The following is a 15,457-nucleotide window of genomic DNA, read 5'->3' as shown; positions in this document are numbered from 1 at the left end:
ATGACAGATTAAATGTCAGGAAACCCCTACCTCTCCCAACACCTTCCGTCTTAACAATGGGAAATCAGCACACTAATTTTAAAATGTAAATAGCAAAAAATGCTATATTTTTTTAACCTCACGTCATAATCTAACCTATATATAGTACACTGGTAAAACTCACCCTACTTATATCAGATATACGTTAGAATTACAAATAAACAAGTAACACAAAAGTTATATCGTTAATCTGTGAAGAGAGTCTCAACAAGAGAAATCATCAATTTCAATAAAACAACAGCGCCCTCTTGTGGCGAAATGCGATGTCGCCATAAACTGCACCAGCAACGTCTTATCTGATTCTTCAACGGCAACCACGGCGAAGTTCTGAGATGGAAATCCAGCGAAGGACGATCCGATCCAGAAGAACGGTCACGGCACCACTGTAACAGTACTCTTCTTGCGTTGTGTACAACCAATCATCGACACGAACTCCAACGTGTAGCACCAGTCATGTAGATTTATTCTGATAGGAACAGCACAAAATTGCACGTCATGCAATGCACTGCTCACCATCCAACTCAGCACTCATGCACTGTACAAAATATACGAACCCCCCCACCAGACACAGTAAGTTGCTAGCTAGTATTAGCGGGAATTCTCTACAACAAAATGCACAACACATATTCACCAAAAAACGCTGGATCTTATGTGTGATGTTCGAATAACATTTACAAACAAATTGATATAAATTGTACATTTAAATCCTCACTTGGGAGTATAAAAATCACTTTTGACGTACAGTGCTTGTAACCAACAACTTGGCTGATTTGGTGCTTGTTCACTGGGACGAATCTAACTGAAACATCCTCCCTCGTAAGCAAGCTACGCAAACCAGCCAATAAGATGCCATGTTGAGTAGGTGAAGGCAAAACAAACTCAAACCAAAAACCCATTGGCTTAACAATAAAGTGGCAAGGGGAATCACCACTGTTACACTTGCCCAGCTACATGTATAGACAATACAATTAGGTAAACTAGATATCTATTCATGATAGTACACAGACCACTATATACATAATGTTGCATTTTTAAAAGGGAGAAATTGTAGATCAGCTAACTGCATGACCATAGAAAGACTGGGTAAAGTTAGGGATGGAGTTTGACACTACAGCTTCGACGAACAGACAGGCCTGTCATCTGATAGTCAGTCTAATTGAGGTGCTTAGTCTGTGCTTGACTTAGGAAGCCTATCACAGATTTTGAAAGCTGTTTCACTAAGTTTGAACTGATGTTCTTGAGAAATCAGCTACAAATGTATAATGTTTAAGGGAGGGAGTGGCTTGCACTCAAATACACATTTTCTTCAGTTTTGAAAATTGTAATAAAAAAAAAATCATCAGTCTTTGGAACAGATAATCAGCAGAATTGTGTTACTATTGTACAACATTTCCATGTGATTATTGCATAGTATTTCTGGTCCAACAAGAATATAGCTAATATAATTTATGTGGTTCCAGCTTCAGTATATATTGTCTCTCCATGTTTCAGCTTCACGTCAGACAACTGGAGATGAGAAGAGGCGGGTTTACTTTGAAAGGGGGCAGTCCTTAGCCGAGTATTTTATTTTATTCAAAGCCAACTGAACTGAGAACTTTTCAGCGTGTCCATCAGTTTACGAAGAAGGGTTCACCCATTCAAGTGTGCAATTTTACCCAACGGTTGAGAGAACACTAAAATGGCCCCAATATCCATCAAACGCATTTTAATCAGTGAAAGTGTTGACCCTTGTTGTAAGAAGATCCTGCAAGAAAATGGAATTCAAGTTACAGAGAAGCAAAATATGAGTAAGGATGACTTGATTGCGGAGATCAAGGTAAGAGTTTACATATTTTTTCTAATTTGCATGAATTCCACGTAATACATTTTTGTTCCACGATGTCTTTCTAAAATTTGAAAAAAAATCACAGTTGCTATCAAATGTATAATATGGAAAAAGTATGTTGCGTTTGGTCATTGGTTGAATAACCTCATCAAAAGTCCCTCTGGGAAAAAAACTCCGATGATTTCTGCGTTTCAGACAACTGGATTTTATTTTGGATGATTTACAGCAGTTGCAGTTTAGTGGATTCTTGCATGTGCGATCTTGTCCTCCTCTCTTTGGTGTCGCGCTACAGTGTAGTACAGCCTTCTTGGAAATATGATGCAACTGCAACAAGTATTTACTGATTTCCCTCGTTTGGCCGACTATAGTCTATAAACACTATATAATTACATTTAGACTGGGGCTTTCTTCCCGTTCTACCTCGTACTTTCAAAATGTAGACTATACATAGTTTGATCAATCACACCAGAGACGACTCATCTCATATTTAGCTTGTTTTCCTCATGACATCATGTGATGCCAAATCAATAACGAATGTGTTTGATTAATGCAAAAATTCCAACTATATAAGCTCATTCCTTATCTCATCAAAAGACTCCAATGAACAATAGATAATTTTGTCATGCACTGGCATCACTATACATATCATCTTTTTTCCTTTACCATCCAACTCCAGGACTATGATGGCCTGGTGGTTCGATCAGCAACAAAGGTGACAGCTGATGTCATCAACGCTGCTGGTAACCTCAAAATCATTGGAAGAGCTGGGACAGGCGTTGACAATGTGGATGTGGATGCTGCCACTATAAAGGGCATAATTGTCATGAAGTAAGTTTGCAAAATAATAGTGTCATTCGTTAAGTCATTGATAAATCCGTGTATCGTTTTAAGGAAACTCCTACAGTTGAAGTCAGAAGTTTACATGTACCTTAGCCAAACATATTTAAAGTAAATTTTTTACAATTTCTGACATTTAATCCTAGTAATAATTCCCTGCCTTAGGTCAGTTAGGATCACCACTTCATTTTAAGAATGTGAAATGTCAAGAATAATAGTAGAGAGTGATTTATTTCAGCTTTGATTTCTTTCATCACATTCCCAGTGGGTCAGAAGTTTACATACACTCAATTAGTATTTAGTAGCATTGCCTTTAAATTGTTTAACTTGGGTCCAAAGTTTCGGGTAGCCTTCCACAAGCTTGAATTTTAATGACTAAGTGTATGTAAACTTCTGACTTCAACTGTATGTCTAAATCAAATCACATCAGATCAGTCTTTTCCCTGAATATTAGACTATTGTATGTGTCATTACCCTCTTCTAGCACACCAAGTGGCAACACCATCAGTGCTGCAGAGCTGACATGCACCCTGTTGATGAGCCTCTCAAGGTAAGACACTACAACAGATGATACAGAATACCTCTCGGGCCTAGTTCATGGTATTGGTTAGACACTGCTTTGCACTATACACCCCCATCTGTCCTTTTCATCCTACTTTTACAGGAAGGTTTGATATAATTTAATTCAAAACCATTCCCTTCCTAGAAATGTGCCCCAAGCAGCCATGTCCATGAAAGCAGGGAACTGGGATCGTCAAAAGGTGAAGAGTATTTTGGCTTCCCTTTTATTTTGACACACAAAGCAATTACTCTCACGTGGTCTGCCCCAGTGTCCATCCAATCATCAATAATTCAATCTGATTTGTAAATCTATGGTGTCTCAAACTCTTCAGGGATCTGGGTCAAAGTTGTGTTAATGATTTTTCAGTTCATGGGCACAGAGCTGTACGGCAAAATACTTGGAATAGTTGGACTTGGAAGAATTGGAAAGGAAGTCGCCACCAGAATGCAGTCCTTTGGCATGAAGGTTGTTTCATAATCCTCTGAAAAGTAAAACGATCTTTAAAAGCTGCCTACTGTAGCACGATAGTGGTAACTGAATTTGCTTTCGACAGACCATCGGCTATGATCCAATCACCCCTCCTGAGGTGACTGCTACCTGGGGGGTCGAGCAGATGTCCCTGGAGCAGCTGTGGCCCCAGTGTGATTACATCACTGTCCACACTCCCCTCATGCCTTCTACAGCTGGTGAGTTTTATAGAGGTGGCATGGTTGTGGTACTGGAGGGTATAAAGTGATTAGATTGATTATCAAACAAAAACCCCATTATTTTCCACTTGAGGTTAAATTGTTGTTTCTCCTAGGACTACTGAACGACACGTCATTTGCCAAGTGCAAGAAAGGTGTAAAGGTCGTGAACTGTGCACGCGGGGGCATCATCGATGAGGATGCTCTCCTCAGAGCTTTGGAGTCTAGACAGTGTGGAGGGGCTGGCCTCGATGTTTTTGTCGAGGCAAGAATACCACATCACATCGTTTTGAAAACAAGCCATAGAAAGTTGGTTGCAATTTCAGTTTAATCCACCAGAAAAGACAATTATTACAACAAATACTATGGTTAAACTCAAAATATACTAATTAATAGAAAAAAAATACATTTATTTTGGGAATCAAAAAAAGGTATAATCTTTGTAAATTATATCATAAATAGGACTGTTGGAGTTATGTCACACATGCAGCTAACAAAAATATATATGAAATGTCTGCTCTATCCAAAATTACAACCAACTCATTGGAGCATTACCGCAAAAGTGTTAGAGGGAGAAAGTAAGGAACTTGTCTGTCCATTAAAGATATAATAACAATAATAACAAAGCAAAAACAGGTTTTTAGACATTTTTGAAAATGTATAAAAAATAACAACTGAATTATCACATTTTACACAAGTATTCAGACCCTTTACTCAGTACAAATCCAAGTCAAATTGATTGGTCACATACACATGTTTAGCAGATGTTATTGCGGGTGTAGCGAAATACTTGTGTTTCTACCTCAGACATTGCAGTAACATCGAACAAGTAATGTCTAAAAATTTCACAACATATACCCAATACACACAAATCTAAGAAAAGGAATGGAATTAAGAATATATAAATATATGAACGAGCAACGTCAGAGCGGCATAGACTAAGATATAATAGAATACAGTATATACATAAGAGATGAGTGATGCAAAATATGTAAACATTATTAAAGTGACTAGTGTTCCATTTATTAAAGTGGCCAGTGATTTCAAGTCTATGTATATAGTCAGCAGCCTCTAATGTGCTAGTGATGGCTATTTAACAGTCTGATGGCCTTGAGATAGAAGCTGTTTTTCAGTCTCTGTCTGATGCACCTGCACTGACCTCGCCTTCTTGATGATAGCAGGGTGAACCGGCAGTGGCTTGTGTGGTTGTTGTCCTTGATCAGCTTTTTGGCCTTCCTGCGACATCGGGTATTGTAGGTGTCCTGGTGGGCAAGTAGTTTGCCCGCGGTGATTCATTGGGCAGACAGCACCACCCTCTGGAGAGCCCCGAGGTTGCGGGCTGTGCAGTTGCTGTACCAGGTGGTGATCCAGCCCTACAGGAGGCTCTCAATTGTGCATCTGTAAGAGATTGTGAGGGTTTTAGGTGCCAAGCAACAAAAAAAATCAGCCTCCTGAGGTTGAAGAGTGTGTGGATGGACCATTTCAGTTTGTCAGCGATGTGTACGTCGAGGAACTTGAAGCTTTCCACCTTATCCACTGCGGTACCGTTGATGTGGATGGGGGGTGCTCCCTCCGCTGTTTCCTGTAGTCCATGATCATCTCCTTTATTTTATTGACGTTGAATAAGAGATTATTTTCCTGGCACCACACTCCCAGAGACCTCACCTCCTTTTGTAGGCTGTTTTGTCATTGTTGGTAATCAAGCCTACTACTGTTGTGTCGTCTGCAAACTTGATGATTGAGCTGGAGGCCTGCTTGGCCACGCAGTCATAGGAGAACAGGGAGCACAGGAGGGGGCTGAGTACACACCCTTGTGGGGCCCCAGTGTTGAGGATCAGCAAAGTGAAGGTGTGGTTTCCTACCTTCACCACCTGGGGGTGGCCCATCAGGACCCAGTTGCACAGGGTGGGGTTCAGACCCAGGGCCTTGAGCTTAATGATGAGCTTGGAAGGTACTATGGTGTTGAATGTTGAGCTGTAGTCAATGAACAGCATTCTTTCATCGGTATTCCTCTTTTCCAGATTGGTTGAAGCACCTTTGACGCGATTACAGTCTCAAGTCTTCTTGGGTATGACGCTACAAGCTTGGCACACCTGTATTTGGGGACTTTCTCCCATTCTTCTCTGCAGATCCTCTCAAGCTCTGTCAGGTTGGATGGGGAGCGTCGCCGTACAGCTTTTTTCAGGTCTCTCCAGAGATGTTAGATCGGGTTAATGTCCAGGCTCTGGCTGGGCCACTCAAGAACATTCAGAGACTTGTCCCGAAGCCACTCCTGCGTTGTCTTGGCTGTGTGCTTAGGGTTGTTGTTCTGTTGGAAGATGAGCCTTCGCCCCAGTCAGAGGTTGTGAGCGCTCTTGAGCAGGTTTTCATCAAGAATCTCTGTTTTTATTTATTTGACCAGGCAAGTCAGTAAAGAACAAAGGCCGTCATTGTAAATACAAATTTGTGAGGATGGCACCGACAGAGAGGGCTGCCTCATTTTTAGTCCTTAGGAAACTTTGCAGTATTCTGTTTTTTTTAAGCATTTCACTACACTCGCAATAACATCTGCATGTGACCAATGAAATTTGATTTGGCCTACACCGGCCAAACTCAGACTATGCTGGGCCAATTGTGCACCACCCTATGAGACTCCGTATCACGGCCGGTTGTGATACAGCCTGGATTCGAACCAGGGTGTCTGTAGTGACGCCTCTAGCACTGAGATGCAGTGCCTTAGACCACTGTACCACTCGGGAGCCCGTTCATCTTTCCCTCGATCCTGACTAGTCTCCCATTCCCTGCTGCTGAGAAACATCCCCAGAGCATGATGCTGCAACCACCATGCTTCAACCTGGGGATGCTGCCACCAACATGCTTCAACCTGGGGATGCTGCCACCAACATGCTTCAACCTGGGGACGCTGCAACCACCATGCTTCAACCTGGGGATGTTGCCAGGTTTCTTCCAGACAACGCTTGGCATTCAGGCCAAAGAGTTCAATCTTGGTTTCATCAGACCAGAGAATTTTGTTTCTCATGGTCTTGAGTGTCCTTTAGCTGCCTTATGACAAACTCCAAGTGGGCTGTCATGTGCCTTTTACTGAGGAGTGGCTTCCGTCTGGCCACTCTACTTGATTGGTGGAGTGCTACAGAGCTGGTTGTCCTTCTGGAAGGTTCTCCCATCTCCACAGAGGCACTCTGGAGCTCTGTCCGAGTGACCATCGGGTTCTTGATCACCTCCATGACCAATGCCCTTCTCCCCCAATTGCTCAATTTGGCCAGGTTGGCCAGCTGTAGGAAGATTCTTGATGGTTCCAAACTTCTTCCATTTAAAAATGATGGCCACTGTATTTTGGTGGCCCTTCAATGCTGCAGAAATGTTTGGATACCCTTTCCTTTATCTGTGCCTTGACACAATCCTTTCTCGGAGCTCTACGGACAATTCCTTCGACCTCATGGCTTGGTTTTTGCTCTGACATGCACTGTCAACTGTGGGACCTTATGTAGACAGGTGTGTGCCTTTCCACATGTCCCATCAATTGAATTTACCACAGGTGGACTCCAATCAGGTTGTAGAAACATTTCAAGGATGATCAATGGAAACAGGATGGACCTGAGCTAAATTTCAAGACTCATAGTAAAGGGTCTGCACTGTATGTACAGTACCTGTCAAAAGTTTGGACACATCTACTCATTCAAGGGTTTTTCTTTATTTTTACTGTTTTCTACATTGAAATAACACATGGAATCGTGTAGTAATCAAATAAAAATGTATTTTAGATTCTTCAAAGTAGCCACCCTTTGCCTTGATGACAGCTTTGCACACTCTTGGCTTTTTCTCAACCAGCTTCACCTGGAATGCTGCGGTCCTTCACTCTGCGGTCCAACTCATCCCAAGCCATCTCACTTGGGTTGCCGTCAGGTGATTGTGGAGGCCAGGTCATCTGATGCAGCACCATCACTCTCCTTCTTGGTCAAATAGCCCTTACAAAGCCTGGAGGTGTGTTTGGTCATTGTCCTGTTGAAAATCAAATGATAGTCCCACTAAGTGCAAACCAGATGGGATGGCGTATCGCTGCAGAATGCTGTGGTAGCCATGCTGGTTAAGTGTGCCTTGAGTTCTAAATATATCACAGACAGTGTCACCAGAAAATCACCATCACGCCTCCTCCTCCATGTTTCATGGTGGGAACCACACATGTGGAGATCATCCGTTCACCTACTCTGCTTCTAGCAAAGACACAGTGGTTGGAACCAAAAATCTTGAATTTGGACTCATTAGACCAAAGAACAGGTTTCCTTTGGTCTAATGTCCATTGCTCATATATCTTGGCCCAAGAAAATCTCTTCTTATTATTGGTATCCTTTAGTAATGGTTTCTTTGCAGCAAATCGACCAAGAAGGCCTAATTCACATTGTCTCCTCTGGACAGTTGATGTTGAGATGTCTGTTACTTGAACTCTGTGAAGCATTTATTTGGGCTGCAATTTCTGAGGCTGGTAACTCTAATGAACTTATCCTCTGCAGCAGAGGTAACTCTGGGTCTTCCTTTCCTGTGGCGGTCCTAATGAGTGCCCTTTATGGTTTTTGCTCGTGTTTCTTGGCCCAAGCAAGTATTTTTCTTATCGGTGTCCTTTAGTAGTTGTTTCTTTGCATCAATTCGACCATGAAGGCCTGATTCACACACTCTTCTGAACAGTTGATGTTGAGATGTGTCTGTTACTTGAACTCTGTGAAGCATTTATTTGGGATACAATTTCTGAGGCTGGTAACTCTAATGAACTTATCCTTTGCAGCAGAGGTAACTATGATGGTGTTTGCGACTGCACTTAAAGAAACTTTCAAAATTCTTGAAATTGTCCATATTGACTGACCTTAATGTCTTGAAGTAAGTCTTTGCTTATTTGAGTTTTTCTTGCCATAATATGGACTTGGTATTTTACCAAATAAGGCTATCTTCTGTATATCACCCCTACCTACCATGTTACAACACAACTGATTGGCTCAAACGCATTAAGAAGGAAAGAAATTCCACATTCAGTTTTAACAAGGCACACCTGTTAATTGAAATGCATTCCAGGTAACTACCTCATGAAGGTGGTTGAGAGAATGCCAAGTGTGCAAACCTGTCATCAAGGCAAAGGCTGGTTACTTTGAAGAATATAAAATATATTTTGATTTGTTTAATACTATTTTGGTTACTACATGATTCCATATGTGTTGTTTCATAGGTTTGATGTCTTCACTATTATTCTACAAGGTAGAAAATAGTAAAAAACAAAGAAAAACCCTTGAATGAGTAGGTGTGTCCAAACTTTTGACCGGTTCTGTATAGGGGGATACAACCATCCCAGCTCCGCAGATTTCAGTAGATAATTTGATTTGGGACTGTCCACCTGTAGATTATTTTTGTTTGTAAGTTCAAGAATGGCTGAAGAAATGCAACATTTACCTGAAGCTAACTCAGCAAATAGCAATGCTAGGTGATTCGAAAAGTCATAGTTAATTTTTGCTGAGTGTTATTAAATCGATTATCTTTAATTTACAATCTGTAGAAACTATGAGAACAAGGTTCAGAACTTTTGTGAAACAGGAGAGTTGAACAATATTTGGCAAATAGAAATCAAAACCGGATGGTCTACATAGATGGATGGGAGGGGTTGAGGGTAGCTGAAGGATGGGACTAAAAACAAACAAGATAACTTAACCAAAATATACTGTCTGTAAAATGTATATAGTATGTATACGCTGGAAGTAGAAGCCAAAGTGCTGTTGACCATTAGTTTACTCCAATTAGGGGGGAGGGTTTGGGGGAAAATAACAAAGAAAAAAAATATATATACACTGCCGTTAAAAAGTTTGGGGTCACTTAAAATAACATAAAATTGATCACAAATACAGTGTAGGCATTGTTAATGTTGTAAATGACTATTGTAGCTGGAAACGGCTGAATTTTAATGGAATATCTACATGAGCTTACAGAGGCCCATTATCAGCAACCATCACTTTTGTTAGCTAATCCAAGTGTATCATTTTAAAAGGTTAATTGATCATTAGAAAACCCTTTTGCAGTTATGTTAGCACAGCTGAAAACGGCTGTGCTAATTTATTAAAGAAGCAATAAAACTGGCCTTTAGACTAGTTGACTATCTGGAGCATCAGCATTTGTGGGTTCCATTACAGGCTCAAAATGGCCACAAACAAAGAACTGTCTTCTGAAACTCATCAGTCTATTCATGTTCTGAGAAATGAAGGCTATTCCATGCAAGAAATTGCCAAGAAACTGAAGATTTTGTACAGCGCTGTGTACTACTCCCTTCACAGAACAGAGCAAACTGTCTCTAACCAGAATAGAAAGAGGAGTGGGAGGCCCCAGGGAACAACTGAGCAAGAAGACAAGTACATTAGAGTGACTAGTTTGAGAAACAGACTGGAACAGGGAACAGACAAGTCCTTAACTGGCAGCTTCATTAAATAGTACCCGCAAAACACCAGTCTCAATGTCAACAGTGAAGAGGCGACTCCGGGATGCTGGCCTTCTAGGCAGAGTTCCTCTGTCCAGTGTCTGTGTTCTTTTGCCCATCTTAATCTTTTATTTTTATTGACCAGTCTGAGATGTCTTTTTCTTTGCAACTGCCTGGAAGGCCAACATCCTGGAGTCGCCTCTTCACTGTTGACGGACAACAAATGTGCTTTTCTTTCAAAAACAATCATTTCTTAGTGACCCCAAACGGTAGTGTATATATTTATTTACAAAATATATCCATACTTATTTACAAAAATATATTAGGGATTGGAAATTATACAGACAATTACATTGATAGAAGCCACAATATATGTGCAATATTAAATATAATTTACCCACAAAAAAAAAATGACGTTTTATTAATTAATATTTTATTTTACTTGTCTTCCCTTCAATATTGCCAGTCTCACTTACATCATGGCGTTACATTCGTTCTCAGGAACCCCCAAAGAACCGTGCCCTGGTGAACCATCCCAATGTGATTAGCTGTCCTCACCTGGGTGCCAGTACAAAGGAGGCCCAGGCACGCTGTGGGCAGGACATCGCTCTGCAGATTGTGGACATGGTGATGGGCAAGAGCTTGGTTGGAGCAGTGAGTTCTTCTCTCCTATTACAGTCAGGAAAATGCCTATAGGTGCCCGGCTCTAATAGGTTTTTTTTCTTTGATTTGTTTCAGTGTTGCTTATGGTTAGAAAAACCTTCAGACCTTGAAACGTTCACGAATTGAACGTGTTCGTAACAATGTAACACAAAATGTAACCCTCAAGGTTGTTCACAAAGGATTCTAATGATAGTTTTGTTGCCAGAATGTATCTACAATAGTGAGTCATACTTTGCAATACCGTTAAAATCAAATCGCATTTTATTTGTCACATGCTTCGTATACAGGTGTAGACTACCAGTGAAATGCTTTCTTACGGATCCTTCCCAACAATGCAGAGAGAAAAAGTGGGACATAATATAAAAATAATAACACATGGAATAAATACACAATAAGTAACGAAAACTTGTCTATATACACAGACTTAGTACTGGTAGTCCATGTGCAGGGGTACAAGGTCATTGAGGTAGATATGTACATATAGGTAGGGATAAAGTGACTAGGCAACAGGATAGATAATAAACAGTAGCAGCAGCATGTGATGAGTCAAAAGAGGTAGTGCAAAAGGGGTCAATGCAGATAGTCCGGGGAGGTTTTTGGTTAACTATTTAGCAGTCTTATGGCTTGGGGGTAGAAGCTGTTCAGGGTCCGGTTGGTTGTTTGGTTAGTTCGTTTTACACATGAAGTGTAGTAAAACCGGTTGGGCAAAAACAATGCATCTCAATGCAATAGAGCTTCTTGATACACTTTTCGGTCCTCATTCCAAATTATAAACCGGGTGGTTGGAGCACTGAATACTGATTGGCTGAAAGCTGTGGTATATTTAAGTGAAAATGCCTGAGAAGCTGGTGTTTGGAGGACATTGGGACAGGTGTTGTTAGGCCCAAGACGAAGACCGTGCCAATATATCCTCCATACAGCCGTTTCGAAGGCATTATCACTTTTATATACCATGGGTTACCAACATATTCAATTAATGATTCATATATTCATTAAAAATGTTATTTTGATGACTTTATTCATACAATTTCATCCTTCCACAAGGTATAGTCCCGACACAAATCTAGGGTTGCTACCCAAGCCTGCTGATCTTTATTTCTATCGGTTCTGTTGCCAGAGATGCGACCCAGTCGTTTAGTCTTTTTGTTCTGTATCTATGGAAGCGACCCAGTCGTTCGTTCTAAATGTTATATTGCCATACTGACTGGCAACGTTCTTATCCCTTGCTTGCTTGCTAGCTAGCCAAATACGGCAGGTAGCCTAGTGGTTAGAGTAGGGGTGGACAAACCTTTTGGCTCGGGGGCCAAATCGGGATTTTGAAATTCAACAGAGGGCTGCATTTTTGGGGGGACCAATTGTTTGCAAAAATCAATTTGCGGGGGCCTCCCGAGTGGGGCAGTGGTCTAAGGCATCACTACAGACCCGGGTTCGATCCCAGGCTGTGTCACAGCTGGCTGTGACTGGGGGAACCATGAGGCGACGCACAATTGGCCAAGCGTCGTCCGGGTTAGGAGAGGGTTTGCTGGGCCGGGCGCATGCACGCTGACACGGTCGCCAGGTGTACTGTGTTTCCTCCGACACATTGGTGTGGCTGGCTTCCGGGTGAAGCGGGCATTGTTTCAAGAAGCAGTGCGGTTTGGATGGGTTGTGTTTCGGAGGACTCTCGACCTTCACCTCTCCCGAGTCCATACGGGAGTTGCAGCAATGGGACAAGACTGTAACTGCCAATTGGATACCAATTTTTTTTTTTGTGTGTCTCGCATGCCAGATTGAAGTGCCCAACTGACTTGGTATTCCCCTTTCCCTAACTCACAGTCATGTCAAACAGTGTATCCAGAATAACAACAAAGTAGCTGCATTTGCAGTTGTATAAGCTGTTTTCTAGTGACATTTATTTGGATACATCCAATGAGCTAATGAGGCGATATTTCACCTGGCATAGAAGTGCTCTCTCGTTAGGACACTTACTTAGCTTACTTACGGGCCCTTCTCAACAATGCAGAGAGAAAGAAAATAGAGAAATAATAGCAAAGTAAAACACGTAATAATAAATACACAACGAGTAACAACAACTTAGCTATCTATATACACGGGGTACCAGTACCGAGTCGATGTGCAGGGGTCCGAGGGGGATCGGTACATGTAACTAGGAATAAACCGTAGCAGCAGCGTATGTGAGGAGTAAAAAAAAAAGTTTGTGCAAAAAGGGTCAAAAGGTTAGATATTTAAATAACCTTTTATCAGTCTTATGTCTGCGGGTAGAAGCTTTTCAGGGTCCTGTTGGTTCCAGACTTGGTGAATCGGTACCGCTTTCTGTGTGGTAGCAGAGAGAACAGTCTATGACTTGGGTGGCTGGAGTCTGACCAATTTTAGGGCCTTCCTCAGACACTGCCTGGTATAGAAGACCTGGATGGCACCTGGTATAGAAGCTTCTGTAGCACCTTGCAGTCGGATGCCAAGCAGTTGTCATATTAAGCAGTGATGCAACCCGTCAAGATGCTCTCAATGGTGCAGATGTAATACTTTTTTTGATAGGTTACATGTTGTTCAATTTGGTGTGTGCAGGTGAATGCCCAGGTTTTGGCAAGCACATTCACCCCCGAGTCTCACCAGTGGATCAAACTTGGAGAGTCCATAGGAGCTGCCCTGAAATCATGCACCACCTCTAAACAACCCTTCAGCCAAGTCCAAATCATAACTCAAGGTAAGCACTGCCAGGCATTAGACTATGTCCTAATATCATTCAGTTGCTTCATTTTCTGTGAAACTGCTGATCAGGCTTGATAGATGAAAAGATGTGTTAACATTACATGACCACTGTTCTCAGATCAGTGATCTTAGGGTAAAGGAGAAGATTGATGCCATTTTTGGATGCCATTCAAGCACATTTATTAGTGGAAGATTTTGTTGTGCTTTGGTTTGTCTACCCCTAGTGGTATAATGGTGTAAATCACGAAAGTGTGGGCTCTGGCCATGCAAACTGAACATGGTCTGTTGTTTTTATCACAACCTAGGAGACTGCTTGAAAGATTCCTCCGCTTACATGACCTCAGCAGTAATGGTTGGATTACTTCGTGATGGGTCCCAGAGTTGCCCCAACCTGGTCAATTCACTGACCCTGGCCAAGGAATCTGGAGTCACGGTAAAATGGCCACCATTGAGACTTGGCTAAAGGACATATTTTATTAATGACCTATCTTGTGTAATATAAATAAATCTTATTTGAGATGGATGACATTCTTTAAAAAAAATCTCAGGTAACCAGAAACCACAGTGAGGGTCTGACTCAAGGTGCATGTGAGGTGGAGATCTCTGTCAATGGATCCAGCTACAGAGCTACTGGTTCAGTACAGGGAGGAGTACCAGTCTTGTTGGAGCTGAATAGCAGCGTGTTCCGACAGCCGGTCTCTCTCACTGGCAACCTGCTGTTCTTCAAGGCCGTGGCGTCTCCTCCGCTCCTGCCCTCTGTGACTGGTGATAAAGCTATTTTTCACATTGTAACCTCACTATTGACTAAATTGAGCCATTCTTCTGTCTATTCAGCACAAGATTAGCAAGGTATAGCGCCTTATTTGCTACTTATTTGACATAATCAAACTTGAATGATTTCTCTTTTCAGTCTGCATTCTTAACTCTTTACTTTTTCTGTCTTTTACCATCAGGATGTGCTTACACCAAGCTAGCACTTGACAGCAAGCTTGCAAGATGAGCAGAATAACTGTTGATGCGTATTTTACCTTGACTGTCTCCCACTCTTTCCTCAGGTTTGCTGGCCACGGCGGGAGTGGAAATGGAGTCATTCAGTGCCCCTGCAGCTCGTAGTGGAGATCAGTGGTACTGTGTGGGGTTATCCTCTCTCTTGGGGGACCTTGGTGCCTTAAAACCTTTAGTGAAAGCAGCAGCACAGGTCTCTGTGTAAATGGCAGTGAGAGCATATTGTTACAATGCTGAAGGACCAGTAGCGCGTTCCAATGTCTAAAAATCGAACCACTGAAGATTTGAGTAATCTAAATGGTTTCTTTTTTTGGCCTTTTAGCGTTTCAATACTTACTTTACAACATGTAGAAAGTATTTGTTTTATTTAACACATCTAGAAAAAAATACTAAAAATGTCATTTCTATTGTAGAGATGCTGACTGTGTAGAATTTAATAAATACCTGTTACATTATTACAATTGTTTTATATTGTCTTGTATTCTCTACTTGCCGATTTTGCTACATTTTCTCAATGTGAACACACCAGTAGGAAGGTAACTGAAATGGGAAACAAAAAAATAATCCATCTCATCTGACCAATAAACGTATATGCATTTGCTGTGCACCCTAGGTTTCTATGGTGACTAGCCTATTTCTAGCATAAAATATTCCCTTGGGTGCAATAGAGATGAAATATGCTATGT

At 41.5% G+C, this 15,457-nt stretch overlaps 1 protein-coding gene across 1 annotated transcript; it reads left to right on the top strand.

Annotated features, from left to right (window-relative positions):
- The first annotated feature begins 1,530 nt into the window (after positions 1 to 1,530).
- On the top strand, positions 1,531 to 15,226 carry LOC110501470 (phosphoglycerate dehydrogenase). The gene is made up of 12 exons (XM_021579062.3): positions 1,531 to 1,855; positions 2,541 to 2,692; positions 3,186 to 3,251; positions 3,408 to 3,462; positions 3,630 to 3,728; positions 3,817 to 3,949; positions 4,066 to 4,214; positions 10,896 to 11,048; positions 13,623 to 13,761; positions 14,072 to 14,199; positions 14,315 to 14,531; positions 14,822 to 15,226. The coding sequence occupies exons 1-12, from the start codon at positions 1,718 to 1,720 to the stop codon at positions 14,974 to 14,976; spliced, it is 1,584 nt and encodes a 527-aa protein (XP_021434737.3). The 5' UTR covers positions 1,531 to 1,717; the 3' UTR covers positions 14,977 to 15,226.
- The last annotated feature ends 231 nt before the right edge of the window (positions 15,227 to 15,457 follow it).

Source organism: Oncorhynchus mykiss, chromosome 22, assembly GCF_057628025.1.
Source record: "Oncorhynchus mykiss isolate SJ-2025 chromosome 22, ASM5762802v1, whole genome shotgun sequence".
Taxonomy (NCBI): domain Eukaryota; kingdom Metazoa; phylum Chordata; class Actinopteri; order Salmoniformes; family Salmonidae; genus Oncorhynchus; species Oncorhynchus mykiss.
This window is presented reverse-complemented; position numbering and strand designations above follow the sequence as displayed.

Coding starts and splice junctions, on each gene's coding strand:
- LOC110501470 (XM_021579062.3), top strand. CDS start 1,718: ATGGCCCCAATATCCATCAAACGCATTTTAATCAGTGAAAGTGTTGAC. Junction 3,463..3,629: donor GGAACTGGGATCGTCAAAAG/GTGAAGAGTATT, acceptor ATGATTTTTCAG/TTCATGGGCACAGAGCTGTA. Junction 3,950..4,065: donor CCTCATGCCTTCTACAGCTG/GTGAGTTTTATA, acceptor TGTTTCTCCTAG/GACTACTGAACGACACGTCA.